At 42.4% G+C, this 17,242-nt stretch overlaps 1 protein-coding gene across 2 annotated transcripts in view; it reads right to left on the reverse strand.

The window, feature by feature from the left end:
- Nucleotides 1–4,578: 4,578 nt before the first annotated feature.
- Nucleotides 4,579–17,242, reverse strand: part of LOC107082884 (chromosome unknown open reading frame, human C7orf43) — an 18,759-nt gene continuing 6,095 nt past the window's right edge. Inside the window, exons 2-13 of one of the 2 annotated variants that reach the window (XM_015371780.1) lie at nt 16,030–16,352; nt 15,834–15,929; nt 15,622–15,751; nt 12,657–12,743; nt 12,221–12,341; nt 11,986–12,133; nt 11,272–11,354; nt 9,796–9,947; nt 8,814–8,950; nt 7,425–7,503; nt 5,465–5,579; nt 4,579–5,393 (exon numbers count right to left, since the gene is read on the reverse strand). In XM_015371780.1, coding sequence (XP_015227266.1) covers nt 5,237–5,393; nt 5,465–5,579; nt 7,425–7,503; nt 8,814–8,950; nt 9,796–9,947; nt 11,272–11,354; nt 11,986–12,133; nt 12,221–12,341; nt 12,657–12,743; nt 15,622–15,751; nt 15,834–15,929; nt 16,030–16,352 — 1,628 coding nt within the window. In that variant the 3' untranslated portion in view covers nt 4,579–5,236. Of the gene's footprint in view, nt 5,394–5,464; nt 5,580–7,424; nt 7,504–8,813; nt 8,951–9,795; nt 9,948–11,271; nt 11,355–11,985; nt 12,134–12,220; nt 12,342–12,656; nt 12,744–15,621; nt 15,752–15,833; nt 15,930–16,029; nt 16,356–17,242 lie in introns of both variants that reach the window. The other variant, XM_015371778.1, reaches the window with a different exon arrangement.

The raw sequence follows: 17,242 nt of genomic DNA on the forward strand, positions 1-17,242 counted from the left end.
AGTAGGCAATGCAATTAAAGTGTCTTGTCTAAAGAGACAGGAACTGGGAGTTGAGCCAGCATCTCTCTGGCAGCAAGATGAACTACTAAAAATGTTACTTTGAGTCACTGGATCTACTGGATGCCAACACTAAAAGCTGATTTATACACAGAAACCAGGTCGTCTGCATGTGTTTTACAGTTAACACAGATGTCCCCCGCCCCTTCTGCAGACATTCTGGTGCACCTCTCCAAAACTGTAGGTGACCACAGACAGGAGGCATCTAATTGGTCAAATCTACATCCGCTATACACTATGAGTATTTCGTGTTTGGTACCTTACTGGCTTGTTTTGTTTGAATGACCGCCATTGTGGAAAACGACTCGTGAAGCTGGACCAGCTAGAAGAAAACGCTGCGCAAGAATGCTGGGACCCTTTTTCCACCGGGATCTTCGCTCTTTTTATGTCACTCCGTAAAAAAGTAATATTAAGTTCACTAGAGTAAAACACCCTGCATTGGCAATTTGGCCTATTTTGTGCTGAAAGCCCTAAAAAGAAAAGGTGGCAACATATTTGGATAAAGACAAGACAGAATTTTATTGTTTATATTTTAACTCTTCACCATTATGTTATTCTTATACGTTATTCTAAGGTCCATATTTCTGTGACCATTCTTTCTGTAATCTTTTGCTGGTGTAAACACCAGAATTTCCCTGTTGTGGGACAATAAAGGGATTTTCTATTCTATTCCATTCAAACCACAAAAATAGATGTCTATATTATGTCTGTAAAATTTTAAAAAAGGCTTAGATATAATCTGAGTGCTGTGTGGTGATGTCCAATAAATCATCAAAGACAGGCTAACCTGATGTGGCAAGGTACACAACAAAGGGGCCAAGGAGGGATTTGATCTCACAGACTCCAGGGTGAAAGTCACTGGTCAACTAGCCAGGGCAGATCAGACACAACCATTTTGTTTATTAAGACAACCAGAACTTTGTTGATCCATAAAGGATCAGATTTTTCATATCTTTAAAGGAAAAGTCCGGTCACATTCAGAATAGAACTTTCTAAAAGTACTTTAAGTATGAAATTATTACACTTTGCCTAAATGATAACTGTATTTAATTAAGAGTAGTTTCATTTCAATGTGCTTTACCACAGAAATCCACAGTTGTTTAAGAGCACTACTGCCACCTACCAAATTGTGGTGCGGTATCAGCTGTTTAGCAAGTACCAGTACTGTATCTGGTGTTTGTCACAATGCACTATTATCCATGATGGTGACGAGCAGGGCACTATGGGAAGCAGAGAGTAATTGATTGTTGACATGTTTTTTCTCTGGCCAGAAGTTCAATGGCAAATCCTCCCTCTTCAAGTTTGCAATCCAATTATCCAATCCAATTTCAAGTCCAATTTCAAGTCCTCTGGAAATCTTTAATAATTGTTGTTGATTGTAGATGTGTCTAGTAGTTCCCATAGATTTTGCTTGTAAAGCGGGAGAATGGCGCTAGGCTTACCGTACCATGACGTCATTGCCGGAAGATAACAGGAGTGAGGTGTTTCTATATTTGGACAAACATGTCCGTTCCCAGACTAAGTGATCTTAGGTTGAAAGTTAATAGAAAGTTAAAAAGATAAAAGGCCTATTTGTTAAAATACACACAACTTTGTGCTTTTGTGCTGGCGAAGGTTCTCAGTCATCCAGGTCATAGTCATTCCAAAAAAAGAAAATCAAAAACAATCCACTGGACTTTGTTTCCAAGTTTGAAGAAATTTCTCGTCCTATCCAGGAAGCTTTTTCAATTCAAAATGTTAGGAATAGTGTTGAGTTCTAAGTTTAATACAGTAGCTCAACAAAGCCTTGTTTTTGTTTTTAAAACATGCAAATTGGAACAGACGAAGGGGTCCACCCCTTTGGAATGGGGGTCATTTAGTTTCTTTTGTTAGTCTGCAAAACGTTAAAGGAAATTGTTGGCCTGGCTGAAAAGACAAGGTCCTAAAATGGCAACAGAATGTAAATGTACGCAATAGTTAAAAAATATCTTGGCTTCTCAGAGGATCATGACTCCCAGTTACAGGTTAAAATCTTTTCTTATCGTACAGAGAGAATCGGACTGCAGAGCTTCTACATATCTTGAAATTTACTTTCTGGCATCATTTAATTACTAAAAAGGTTCATAAATCTTTTTAAACAGAGCAGAGAGAAGTAGGGAGAGCTGCAGATTTACTGGGATATACAACATGCAATAAAATATATCTCCAAGTTTACCAGAAAGTTTACAAGAAAAAAATATGCTATACTATATTTAAAATGCAGCATATCCATATTTTTCTGGATGGATGGAATTGAAATAGTATTTCTAGGGATGCATGATATACCGATTTTAGCATCGGAATCAGCTGTTATTCGTTATGAAAGCGTTCGGGTTGAGTAACTGTTGGTCCATCACCCACCACCCGAGTGTCGCCACCAACTTTCATCACAAAGTTACAACTTTGGATTAACTCAATTGCTACATAGTAAGTTTTTGAAAGCTGAAACCTGAGTCTTATGTGTCGGGCCATGCGTCTGTGGAGAGGTTGTCTGGTTTCTAAAATATAGAGATCAGAGCATTCCGCACTGCACTGCACTGCATACACCACTCCGCTCATATTTTGTTTGGGGGGTTTTGTCCTTAGGATGCACTAGTCTCTGTTTAAGGGGCTTGTTAGGTTTAAATTGTACTGGGATTTTGTGTTTGGACAAAATCCTCTTGAGTTTTTCAGAGACTCCAGTAACATATGGGATGGTGTTTGTGTTCAGCACATTCGTTATGTTTTGAATACTGTATTTGGGTTTTAGCTTCTGCCGGTCAAACCTATGATATTTATCATTATCGATGGTAGTTGCTAACAGAGCTAATGTCAATTGTGGTTCATGTAGAGGGACAGGATAAAGCTTTAGCAGTGAGGAGGAAGAGACAGATTGATGACAACCATAGTGCTTCTTCATTCTTTCATCTGGCAGCGCAGGGATTCAGACTGGTCCTTACAATTCGAGTACCACAGTCACTTGGGTTTGGTAGTTTCAGGTTCATTATGGCTAACACTACCCTCATTGCAGCCCATATTACAGAAAAAAAAACTAACAGAGGAAAAACAGTGGCGGGATACAGATCCTATCTTTATCAGAATGAATTATCATTTGGCATTTCTGATTGGTTGTTGTCTCATATCAGAATGCAATAGATTAGATTATAAGCTGTTTCTGATTGGCAAATTGTTCTCATAATGAAAGTATAAAAATACATTTTTAGCTATTTTGATTGGCAACTGTTAGGGCTGCCTGAAGTAGAAAGAAACTCATTCAGATGCACGTTTTGATTATTTTGATGGAAAATACAGAAAAACCTATGATAATTCTAACACAAACAATACTGACAATTATATCTCAATTATTATTTTCATAACGATAATTAATGTTATTACATTAAATTACATTAAGTGAAGGCAGCCTACCTCTTACTTGATGAGGGACACTAAGGAACCTGGATAATGGAGGATGGTCCAAAGCAGGTGAAGAACCACTGATTTCAGCAAAGGTAAGTAGTGTGTGGGTTTACATGTTCCTCACATCAGGTTATTAAACATAAATATAATCAGACTGATTAGGACTTATTGGTTTATTTCCTTTGAAGGCAACATTATAGACAGATTGAAGTAGCTGTCCACCATTTTATGACTTTTCGTCTCTTTCCTCCCTTCATTAACAGTGCAGTTTTTTTCTCACGTTGGGCATCAACAAAAACCAGGAACAGCATGGCATTGGATGCCATCTTATCATCAACAAGGACTCACTACAGAGGCGTATGTAGGAGCGAGCTGTATTTATACCCGAAGGCGGGGCCAAGACGGTTAAAGCCCGTACTAGCAAAAACCTTTTGAACCAAAGGGAAAGTTCAACCTGCTGTTCAACCCAAAGATGGCAGCACTGAGGCAGACCTCACATGAAAATATACAAATCTGCACGGTAACAACAAAATAAAGCCACATAGACCTGATTTAAATAGATCGCAAAAAGAAAAAAAAAATTCTAAGAGAAACATTAGTAGCTCCAGTTGAAGCATCTGGGGGACAGGAAGTGGTGGACAGATGACTTCCTGTCTGTCAAACATCACTACTGCGGCGGCCATTTTTCTTTACATTTTGGATAGTTTGTTCTTATTAAATCCACACATGAGTGTGTTTAGACTCCTGGACACGTTGCCTCTCTGGATAAACCCAAAATATATCTAATTAGTGTTTTTCTAATATTGCTAACAGTAGTTAGCCGCTAAATGGGGTGTGTTTTTGTTGCATTGTCTGTATAAAACCAGCAGCCTGTATGGCTGAATCATCTCCTCTACTTTTCTTAATGAGGCGGTTTCTTTGCTGCGCTCACTTCTGCTGAGTCGGGTTGCAGTTTTCATCAAACAGAAGGTGGGAGCTGTCACTCTGGAAGTTACCTGCTTTCTGAGACGGTGACAGAAGTTTATGCTCATATTAGTCGGATCCTGGGCTGTAGTCAGACTCTAGGAGGAGGTTCTGTTGAGCTAATGAGGAGACCAAACACTCAGAAACTTTTAAACATCAATCTGTATTCTGGAGATCACAGCAGAGAGTTATTTTCCAGTGAACGTGACAGCCCGTCCAGCGGTTACTCCAGTGTCTTCGCCTTTTCGGATCAGATCAATTCAACATTCAGTAACTTGAGGAGGAATGACAGCGATGCTGATTGTAAACAGATGATGGTGGAAGCAGCGCTGAAGCCAGAGGCCACTCCTCCGCCTTCAGGCTGACTGTAACGTCTTCCACCGTTAAACACTACAGAAACGATGAGGTAACACTTTTTAAGTTTTCCAGCTCGATGCAGAAGCTTGGTGCTAAACAGAGGGAAACCATGTTGATTTGAAGATTCAGCAGGTTAAATATTTCCCGGCTTTTTCCTAGAATCAGCTTCTCTTCCTGAGTTTCCCTCTGAATCAGGACCAAACGGGACACATGGTCATCTGAAGCAAACAGCTTAATACTCTGTAACATCAGGAAATGTTCAGGACCTGGAATGCTGCCTGTAAATACATTAAAACAATAAATATTTTATAATTAAACTCAGTTCCTCCCAACAGTTCATGTGGAAGCGCTTCTCCATCAATATTTCCTGAGAAGCCAGCGTCTCTTCTGCTCAGTAGTTTCACATCTTTGACTTTAGTCTTGTGGTTCTTTTTCCAGGTGAAAATTAGCCGACCGGATCCACCACCAGAACCTTACATTCCCTCTTGGCGATCTTGTCCACGGACAGCAGCGTTTTGTCCTGCGGCGGCAGGTAGAGCGGCCGCCCGACGGGGGAGCCGACAGGGGGCGTGATGGCCCGACGCTCCATGGCGCTGCCCGTCCTAAACACCCAAAAACACAGTTAGAGACGCTCCCTGACAGATGGAACCGTCTCCTGGACCTTATGTTTTACCTCATGATGTGCGATCGGGACGGCTGCTGGTGCGAGAAGGACTGGGAACGACCCAGACTGGCCTGGTGTCGGTCCAGCAGGTCTCGCACGGCTGGGCTGGACGGGCTGTTTTTACCTGAGGATACAAGAGAATTACATTTTGTTTCTGAGTTGAAACTTCCACTAAGAGATCAAAAAAGCTGAGATCAAACTCTTTAGCCAGAATGTATACAGTAATATATAAAATAATTTGTTATTTATTTACAAAAACACGGAAATTTATTTGAACTGCTAAATTTTCGAGGGCAGTAACGGTCAGTGCAGACGTCAGTGACCATTCGTAGCACAAACAGGTGCTTAATAAAAGTGTCTAAGTCTGCATGAATGTTTACTGGCATCGGGGGAATTCAGATCTTGGCGGTTTGCTTAATCAAAAGGGTTTGATGCATATTTGCAACAACAGGCGTTACGGGGTTAAAACAGATGTTTGGTTTCAGCTCCACTGAGTTCCGTCTCTCGGTTCATCAAGTATAAATACTGTATCCCACTAAATCAAGGTATGTGTCTCCGCATAAAAGTTCAGCTTCCACACTGTGAAACTGTCCATTCTGAGAACTCAGACACAATTTGATCAGGTTCACGAAATGGTTGGGGTAGTTTAACGGTAGGCTTAAAACTTTCCTTTTTGATAAAGCTTATAGTTAGAGTGGCTCAGGTTATCCTGAGCTATCTATATAGTTATGCTGCTATAGCCTTAGACTGCTGGAGGACATAGGGACCCCTATTTCATTCTCTCTCTAATCTCCTATTCTGCAGAATCTGTTAGTTCAATCTCTAATGTTATGCTCTCACTGCCTTTTCTCATAGAAGCTTCACCTTGTCTCTTCCTGTTTGGCTGTGACTCCATCCTGGAGAGAAATATCAGCTGTGCTGCTGCCATCAACCCCTTTGTTATAGATGTTCGAGATCAGCCTGTTTTCCAGTGTAGTCCTGTTTCTCTGACCGTGACTGAGTGGATGTGCTCTCTTCATCCTCTGACATGGGAGCTGGCTTGGAGCTTGTCTGCCTGGCTGTGTGTTTCCTGGTTGGAGCCGCCTTTTACAGCTGCTTTTTGTATCTCTGCTTCTGTCTCCTTGAACCCCAGTCGGCCTCGGCAGATGGCTGCTCACACTGAGTCTGGTTCTGCTGGAGGTTTCTTCCTGTTAAAAGGGAGTTTTTCCTCTCCACTGTCACTACAAGCATGTTTAGTGTGAGGGATTCCATTAGAGTCAATGAGTCGCTGCAATCAACTGGTTTTCCTTAGATAGAAAACTTTGAATCAATTAGACTGGATGATCTGGTAAACTGTAAAGTGCCTTGAGCTGACATGTGTAGGGATTTGGCACTATAGAAATAAACTGAATTGAATTGAGTTGGATCCTGGAATGCTGCACAACGTGGAGAGGTCAGCTGGCTGCACCATCCAGCTGCAGACCACTGGGACTGCTGGGATCCAACAGACTGGTCAGAAGCGTACTGGTGGAGTGAGATGAAAATATCAGAGTGTTGGTCCGATTTATGTAGCTGAACAGCCGATTTGGCACCAAGAGGTGATTTTCCTGGTGTAAACGGATCCATCAGTAGCCCGCGTGTTGATGAAGCTCTGGATGAACATGTATATGCTTACAGGAAGCCTTTTATTCAAAGTTCTAATTATAGATTTTAGATGACAGATCTGCACATTCAAATAGACATTCTGATGGTGATATAGTCATCAGGTTTTCAGGAGAGTGACTTCCTGGTTTTACTAATTAAGCTACACAGAGGCCCTTCTGTATTTGCTAACTAAGAGCGATTGTGATCTATGCATGAGGGCGTCATGAGGCGCCGACGCTGAGGGAGCACTCTTATCTACCATATCTACCAAAAACAGGAGCTGAAAACTTTTTCCACAGGAGTGTGTGCGTGTTTTGGCTCTTTCAGCAAATTGAGATATTCTTACGTGAGAGCGGCCGGGCATCAGGGGGAGGGTTGGAAACGGAAGCGGTGAACTGAAGCTTTAACTTCATGTGCTGACTTAGCTGGAGGAAAAGAAGGAGAAGAATCAGAAACTCAGAGCTGGGAAATTTAAAAGGATGTAAAAACCATCAGGTTTAGAAGAGTCTAGGACAACCAAGGATCAGAGAAGTCAGTCACAAAGTTAAACATACATCTGTGCGCCATCAGAAAAAACTCTGATTTCTTTTATAGCACAGCATACTGTGATCATGCCAATGCTTCTGCAAAAGGTTCTGCTTGATGCTTGAAACCAGACAGATGATGAATAAAGTCCATTTAAACAGGTAATCAGACTGAACTTAAAACGTCTGTACAAGAGATTCTCCAAACTGCAATGAGATACAAGTTAATCAGAGAACCAATCTTTCATCCTTGTGGAACCGGCTTCTCACTCATTTTTTTTTTTTTTAGATGTTTCCACACCTATCCAGAGATCTTTGTCATTCTGTCAGCTCCACCAGATCCACCTGTGGTTGGAGCGCTGCTGTTTTAAGCAGCATAGAGGTCTAACATCATAAGTAGGGCTGTAACTAATAATTCATTTGAAAATCGATTCATCTGTTGATTATTTCTTTATATTAATCGATTAATAATGGGATAGCCAAAGGTTCTTTAAAGAAGATTTCTGGATGTAGCATATTAATGGTCGAAATTTTTTTTTTTTTAAATCTTAAATGCAAAATGTTTAAATGTTTTTTAAAATTTTGATATAATTACTGCTCTAAGTGGGTCGCTCTGTCAGCTAAAAAACTGTTTTAGAGTCTCTAATCTAATCGATTAATCACTATTTATCCGATTAATTGTTTCAGGCCCACTCATGTGCATGCTCCAATTACAGATAGTTGTGACGCAAACCGACAGACCTGACAAAAACACCTGATTAGGTGTGGAAACATTTTCAGGAAAACGGAGCAAAGATCTGGTTACCTTCAGCCTGGTTTGAAGTTGCCAATGACCCTGATGACTGAGAGTTTGCACACAAGTTCTATAAGGAATGTTGATTTTATTTAATAATGTAACAGTTAGTAAATAATTAAGCTCCATCTGATATCAGAGATCTGATTGTTCCTTATGTTCCTAACAGAGCACTTCACTCTCAATCTGCAGGTTTACTAATGGTTCCTAGAATTTCTAAAAGTAGAATGGGAGGCAGATCTTTTAGTTATCAGGCTCCTCTCCTGTGGAACCAACTACCAGTTTTAGTCCGTGAGGCAGACACCCTGTCTACTTTTAAGGCTAAGCTTAAAACTTTCCTCTTTGATAAAGCTTATAGTTAGAGGCTTTCAGTCCAGTTTAAACCTGAACAGTTTCTCACCGCAGGAGCTCCACCTACCTCGTACAGCCCAGGTTTAAGGATCTGGAAGGAGACGCTGAAGGACAGAGTGCTTCCTTTGCGACAGTGACCCAGGTTACTGAGTGGCGTGTGGCAAACCACCGCGGCCAGCGTGGCGTCCTCGCTCCGGCCGCGCCCTAAACACATCAACAACTTTACTCTGGTGTTTCAGGTGTTAAAAACAACTCGAGTAGGAAAACATCTATGAAAACAGAGACGTCGAAGGAAATGAACGGAGACTGTTCCTTCCTGGACAATCTAGACAATCAGATCCAAACAGAACCGTAAAAAGCTTTTTCTGTGCTTCCTTGGGGAATGTTTTTACTAACAGAGAAGCAGCTCAGTTTTTGGAACAGTCTAGTTCTGAGGCTCCAAAAACCACGACTAGAATTAAAAGTTAATGCTTGAAGCAAATCTCCATTTTGTCTCTGATAAGGAGCAGGAAGCATGAAGCTTCCCCAGGTCCTTTATTTGAACAAAACTGTTCAGGAATTTAGTTTTGATGCGAGAGCAACTTAGGCTGAACATTTTCCTGTTGGGATCAAGAAGGAAAATGTTTAAAAAAAAAAAACAATGGAAAAAATTTAAACTAACTTCCAGCAAACAGAACCTGTTCAGTGCAAACAACCTGGACCGCCGCCTGCTTCGCGTTACTCTCATCTTAAAAGTTTATTTGGGTCAGAGAAATCATAATACATTCACATTTAATCAAAATTTTTGCCACCATTGCTGTCTGAAGTTGAGCAATCTGCTTTGACTCGCAATGATTCATGGGAAATAAATGGCAACAAAGGCTAATCTGGACCGTTTCCTTCCAGATGCTTTTGATCAAAAACGTAGCTTTGTTAAAATCAATAATATATATATAAAAATCAAAGTCTTTTTCCTGAGACCTGATGAATCTACTCCAACACATTTTTCCTGAGGAGGTCCTAAAATGTTCCAACGTAGGAACTACAGTGGAACTGCTGCAGGAACTAACCTTCGGGGGTCCAGACGAGCCGGACGGCCAGGAAATCCTGCAGGTTGTTGATCAGAACGTATTTGACCTTGAAGTGCTCCTTGACTCTGACGGCGCTGGGACAGCTGGCGGTCATGACGAACCGGGGCCGATCCAGACGGATGCTGGGTAACCTGGTGGAGGAAAGCTGAGTTACAGAGCTGCTGACATGTAGAAACATCGCCACCATGCTGCGGCCCGGAGGTCTGCCTCCAGCCGTCACTGGGGTAGAGCGTCTGCAGACTTCATCAGCTTTGGTTTTTAGGAACAAGAACCAACAACTGAGCCAGGAACTCTCAGAAAGCCAGCCATCCGTCCATTTTCTAACACGCTTATCCCGAGTGGGGTCGCGAGGGGTGCCTGTCCCTATTTCCAGGAGTCAATGGGCGAAAGGCGGGGTACACCCTGGACAGGTCGCCAGTCCATCACAGGGTAACACAGAGACAAACAACCATTCACACACACACTCACACTTAGGGGACTGTAGAGAAGCCAATTAACCTAACAGTCATGTTTTTGGACTGTTGGAGGAAGCCGGAGTACCTGGAGAGAACCCACGCATGCACAGGGAGAACATACAAACTCCATGCAGAAAGACCCAGGGCTGGGAATCGAACCCAAGCTAAAAATTAAACTAATTTCCTATTCAGGAGTGAAAAAAAAGTGGATTTAAGGAAAAAGTAAAATTTTCTGTCTTTTATGGATTTTAATTTTGCAGTTTTGACTCATTGTGTTTCTTAGATGAGAACTGAAACCTGACTGGAATAAATTGAGCCTGCGGTTCATTGATGGGACGCTGGTTTACAGCGCCATCTAGTTGTTAACAAGTAACATTGCAGCTGAATATCAGTAAATCAGAAAATAATCAAAAGATTAAAAAGAGCAATAATTTATAATTGATAAATGTCCCTTACTGTTGACACAGTGTGAGTTGAGCTCCACACTGTTCACAGCGTGCTGCACCCAAGCTATTAATGGAAAGTTGAGTGGAAGGAGAAGAGCTCAACCAACAGACATAGCTGGAGCTTTGAGAGGACTGGGGGGCAAACTAGTGGCTATTTACAGGCTGTGGTCTGCAGCTGCAACCAGGACCCAGGAATTAAAGCAAAAAAATAAATAATCCTGGGAGCGGTGTCGTGGGTAGCAATGAAACTAACGAGTCCACCCCTTTGGAATGAGGGTCATCTGGCTTCCCCCCATTCCAAAGAGGTGGACCGTTGGTCCGTTTCAATTTGCATGTTTTCTAAAGGCTTTGCCAAGCATCAAACTCAACGCTATTTAGTCTTCACATTTGGAAACAAAGTCCAGTGGACTTTTTAAAACTTTTTTGGGAATGACTGAGACCTGAATGACTGAGAACATTCATCAGCATGTTGAAACCACCATCAGTGTTCAGAACCAGGTTCTGATGGTGCTGTAGATGTTTGGACCTCTTTGTTTCAGACGGTCTGCGTTCACCTGTAGTGGGTGTAGATACAGTTGGTGAAAGGCATCTTGGGAGTGGACCACTGCAGCACCGCGACCAGAGGAACCTCCAAACCCTGAAAAGCACAAGAGAACCCAGACTTAGAACCTTCTGAGTCGGACCCAGAAACCTGTCTGCTTTCAGTCTGTCAGATCGGCCAAACATTTAATTCCCAGGATTTATTTCTTCTTTACTTTGGATTCTTTTATCTGTTTGCTTCATGTTTCCTCCTAAATCTGTGTGTACTGTTTTTAAATGTCTTCCAGAACCTTCTGCTGTGACTGATGCTGCTATGTTCTAATAGAGGAAGGAACATTTTAAATCTGTGGGATCATCTTCACTCTGGAACAATCAAACTCTAAATAAGTCATTTTTTCTTAAAATAGGTGCATTTTTTTTAAGCGCATTGAGTACAGTACTGTATGTGAGACACTTTGCCAATGGAACAAGACAATTTATATCTAAAATAAGAAAAAATATATATTTCATTGTCTTATTTCAGGTGTATATTATCCAATTACCTTATTTTAAGAGTAAAAATGCTCATTGCATTGGCAAATCATCTTATTTACCTTCTCTAATTAAGGGTAAACACACTTAATTTAAGCCATTTTTACTTTTTTCTAGATTGTTTTTGCAGTTTATCCTGAAAACTTTCCTTCAGTTTCTACCAATAAAACAAACGTCTGAAGGAGAGAGGAATGAACCTCGTTAGAGTCGTCCTGCGGAACATCGTTCAGGTGCAGCTGGAACAGGAAGTCGTGCTCCTCCAGAGCGCCGAGCATGCTGGGAAGTCGGCAGGCCTTGCTGTCCACTCGGCAGAAGGACGCCATGCCGATCTCACCGGACTGATGGCTGGAGGCAGGAGAGGAACACGTGAGGCACGGCGGCTTCTCCAGCTGCAGACTGTGAACGGGGAGCAGCGGAGAACCAGGTACGTACCAGACGTTGTCCACCAGCAGGACGGAGCCGTCCGGCATCATGGGAAGGTAGGAGGCGTTCAGGTTGGGTAGAATCCGGACGTCTCTGATGCTCAGCTCCTCCTGGGAAGATTCATTCAGGACTGGGAGGAAAACAGACGGAAACCAGTGAGAGAACATCAGGTCTGACCCCAGGTCATCTGGACTTTGATTAGACTAGCAGGTGTTCTGATATAGTCCCGCCCATCTACCCACAGCATGATGCTGCCACCGACGTGTCTCGCTGTGTTCAGGGGTTGTTTTTCTTGTTATATTTTCAACAAACTTCCTCAATGTTTAAAGTTGAAAAGTTGAAAGAGTTCAGTGGTGTGGAAACTTTAGTGGTTCTGTCCCTGAAACTGCTGAGTTTGTAAAATAATGAAAGCAGCTGATGTTTGGATGAAGGAGCAGGAGCCAACCTTTGAGGACGGCGATGTGCTTCCCTGAGACGGTCATCTGTTTGCAGCGGACGGTTGGAGGCGGCAGGACGGTCAGGGTGGTGCTCACTGTGGACAAACAGACCAGAATCTCAGTTCTGTCAGAACTCAGAAACACACACATTAAAGGGGAACAACGTTTTTTTTTTTTACATTGGGCCCTTGATTTTACGTTATTACATCATGTTCTACTCACCCATATGAGTTTTGTGTCATTTGGAGCTGTTCTGGCGTTCCGGCGTGCGCGGATGACTTCATGCACACTCCCCTTCGTTTTTAAAAGATATTATTATAAAAAACTATAACCGTGGATGTCTGGGGGACAGTGATTCGCCTACATGTTATAAATGCTGGCGTACCATAAAGAATAAATTATGAACAATTAGTTTGTGCCTTCAATTTGTTGCCCATAGGAAGACGTTACTTGGATATAACCTAACAGAATATCTTCAGGACAGCTCCAAATGACACAAAACTCATATGGGTGAGTAGAACATGATGTAATAACGTAAAATCAAGGGCCCAATGTAAAAAAAAATGGCGTTCCCCTTTAACCCCTCAGTTAACACCATTTTATAGCACAAACCAATTGCATAACCAAACGCCATCGGCCCTTAAAATTATATTATAAATCCCAAATGCTTGTGATTTGTCCCATTTAAAAGCTTAGATCTGAGGTCACGAATTAGCGGACCACGGCCCGGATCCTGACCCACCTGCTGGCTCATCTGGACCCAACCTGATTGAAAAACTTTACAAATTACCACATGTTGTTCGACGACAGTGTCTTACTTCGATGAGAAAAAGAAAGCAGAGAAAGTGTGGACTGCTGGAAGAACTGTGGTGAACTGGTGAAAGAAAAGTGAAATGGTGCTCAAAGATGACCCTGCACATTTAGAGGATGTTTGGCTCAACCTGCTGCTGTGAAGCAGGATTCTCCACCATGAACAGAATCAAACATAAATCTGGATCCAGGCTCAGAATGAGCTCCTTGATCTGTGCTTTAGAATCACTTTGTCTCCATTAAACCCAGGTTTAAAGCCTGGCAGGGCAGCATAAAGCCCACCGCGAACATTAAGACAGAAAAAAGAAAAACAATAACAAACGGTCAGTTCAGGCGTTATAAAAAAAAAAGTGAGTCATGAAATTTTCTATATACCAACTGAACGATTGTGTTCTCTACTTAAAAACCTAATTTCATTTCAGTGTTAAATTCTGTTTAAAGTAACAGATTATAATTAAAAATGTCTCCGGAGCTTTACTGGTTGATAATTTTTTTATTCGGACCCCCTATATTCTGGGTATAATTCATAGTCGCTACACTTGTTGCTCATGTTGTTAATAACTGTGTAAAAGTTCAGATCTCTAGTCATAAGCATTGTGGAACTGTGACACTTTTTGTAAAGAAAATGTCCATTCAGCACATTTGATCCCAATTAGAACCAAAATTGAATTATTTGAATTTTATGACAAATTTGACCATAAAAAAAAAACATTTCTAGCTTTATACAATTCATTCAGGCACTTTCCTTTATAATATTTAAAATGTTCAGCTTTCAGAATTATTTAGAGAAAGTTATTTCTCCTCTCCCTCCTTATGCGCATCAATAAGCACCATCTTTTCAGCCCCTCACTAAACTTCCAATACTTCATGGAAAAGCTTTGCCTGTTGACTAAAACATTAAATTGTCTAGAGAGCTGTTCTAGACGAAATTTCTTTGTGTTTACACTTATATATACAAAATTACACAAAATAAATCTGTCTAAGTCTAAATACATCAATTAAAGTTTGCAGTTTCTTAGGTGCAGGAAGTTTCTGATGTATCCTGGATACTAAGAACAGAACTTTAGGAGCAAACAGATTGGTGAATAAGCCAACATAATGTAGATAAACTAAAAGGGGGGGACATACTTCTTAAGACACAAAAAAAATCTGCTTTTTTTTTGCTGATATTTTCACTTTTCCACAGAAAAAAAAAGAGCTTTCGTGGATTATTACGACAAAAGGGGTTTATTTTATGGTAAATAAAAGTGGATATTACTTTTCTGTGGAGTGTTACGGACAAAATGAGCCAATTTTTTGCAAGGATAGGAGAAGAAAGATGATGAAAGGAAGATGAAGATGAAAAAGAAGTAGGAAAGTGAAAATTATGAGTTGTAAATTTCTGACGGATTATCAGTTATCTGTGTTTGTTTAGTATAGTTGCCTTACAGTTGAGTTAATTAACATTTTCTTAGGAATCGCCTGAGCTACAACATGTTGGGTTTTGTTTATAAATAAGCTTGCTGCTTGATATGAAATCAAATATTTGATGTCAAAACATCCTGGGGGTGGGAGCTAAGGGGTTAAACAAGCCACCAATCAATCAGCTTCACTCAGTAAAACACTGCCACCTGTGTCTAAACCCGGTACTGCAACTAAAAGTAAGGCTGCAGGAAAATGATCCAGAGCCTGATTGGACCCGCCTCCATGAGCGGCTTCTCTACATCCTGAAGGTCCAACTGAAGCAGGAATTAGACCTTAGAACCAAACATACTGGAGGAAATAGCACCACAGCATGATGCTGCCTCCTCCGTGCCTGATAGCTGCTCCAATGTTCTGGACTCCATCGGCTACCAGCTCAGTCCTGATTGTCTGTTAGCAGCTGCAGGTCAAGCTTGTAGGTGTTGGTTCTGAAGAAAGAACTTCTGTTTGGGTCAGCGGCCCCTGAGGGCGGTCTGCTGGTATTCTGGCCGATATCGACACTAACCAAAGGTTAACGGGCCTCAGCAGGATGGAGGTCCTTCCAGAACTTTCAGGAACTGATTAAATGTGTATGAATACTTTTGACCCTGGCTGATCAGAGAGAACTGATCTCAGAGCTGCTCCTCATGAAGGTCGGGTGAGTTTTTTTTTTATCGCTGGGGAGGAGTTCTACTACAAGCAGAAGTCAGGAGGGCGTCCTACCCTGAGCTTTGAAGGTGTTCAGGTCGTGTCTGAAGGTGTGGCTCGGTTCTCTCTGCTGCAGGACGCTCAGGTATCCCAGCTCCTGGACCTCCACCTTCTCGGCTTCCTTCTTCCACACCGTCACCATGACCTGCAGCAGAAATCACCATGAAACTCCGAGCAGACAAACAGAGGAAACCTGGCGGGTCTGAGCAGCAGGAGCTTCTCCTCACCTTCACCTTCAGGGTGTTGACAGGAAGTTTGTCCAGAGAGACGGTGAGTGGGAAGATGACTTCGTCTGTCAGAACCACCGGTTCGTCCAGAGGAGACTGGAGACAGGGAGGGAACGGCTTCAGAGGAATTTCTCTGCTTGCAGACACACCAGCCTTCTCCGGAAGCTTCCACCCATTTTCCCAAACCTTTCCTTACCTGAACAGGAGCCCTGCGGAACTCCCTGGAGGCCGTCCCAGACCAGTTATGGATGAGCAGAGGTTTGCAGTCCCTGAAGCTCCGGCAGCGGGAGTCCACCCTACTGCCCAGCGCTGCGATGGCCGCCTCCGCCGCCGCCATGTAGTCGTCCTCGCCGTCCTCGTCCCCGCTGCTCTGGTAGTCCTGCTGGTGGTTGCCACGGTGACGGCTGTTCTCACCCGGACTGACGCTGGCCACGGCGCAGAGAGAGCCGGCCAGTTCCCTCCACGCTCGGCTGCTGGCCGACTCTGAGCCAAAACCGGGTGGTGCCACATCAGTGCCCCCTGCTGGGAGAGGAAGAACAAGGCTGTATCAGGGTGCCTTTTGATTAGCTAAGAGGCTTCAAAGGGGACCTCAAATGCTTCTAGGCAGACATTTATGCTACGTTCTGACCGCGCACAGCAGGAGCAGCAAAAACGCGGGGGCTGCTACATTTCTGATGCTTGTACAAGTTTAGTTCTGACACGTTGCTGAAGCATCGTTGCTAAAAAGTTGGTCTGATGCACGTTGGGCGGAGCTACCCTATCCTTTCTTTGCCTGTAACAATGGCGGCTATACAGGTCCTTCTCAAAATATTAGCATATTGTGATAAAGTTCAAATTTTACGCAACACCCAACACACTGGATGAGCTAAAGGCGGCTATCGAAGCATCCTGGGCCTCCATAACACCTCAGCAGTGCCACAGGCTGATTGCCGCCATGCCACGCTGCATTGAAGCAGTCATTTCTGCAAAAGGAAATGACTGAAATATGCTAATTTTGTGAGATAGGAATTTTGGGTTTTCATGAGCTGAATGTCAAAAATCAATTGTATTAAGACAATAAAAGACCTGAAATATTTCAATTAGTGTGCAATGAATCTAAAATATATGAATGTTTAAGCATTATCATTACATTATGGAAAATAACGAACTTATCACAATATGCTAACATTTTGAGAAGGACCTGTATTTGCTGTGATCAGTGGGTAAAAAGTAGTTTTAATATGTATTTAAGTGAGAAAGTCCACCTGAAACTTCATCTGTGCAGTCAGTTCATACAGGTTACATCCTGCCTTCAAATATTGTTTCGCAGTCTGAGCCGCTCAGAACCCCGTACACCGGCGGTTCTCTGTCACTGGGAATCCCGTTCAACAGCAGCCTCTGATGCGATATCTTCTTTGCGGTTTTCAGCT

The sequence above is a fragment of the Cyprinodon variegatus genome, unplaced genomic scaffold, assembly GCF_000732505.1.
Source record: "Cyprinodon variegatus isolate N-32 unplaced genomic scaffold, C_variegatus-1.0 Scaffold65, whole genome shotgun sequence".
Taxonomy (NCBI): Eukaryota; Metazoa; Chordata; class Actinopteri; order Cyprinodontiformes; family Cyprinodontidae; genus Cyprinodon; species Cyprinodon variegatus.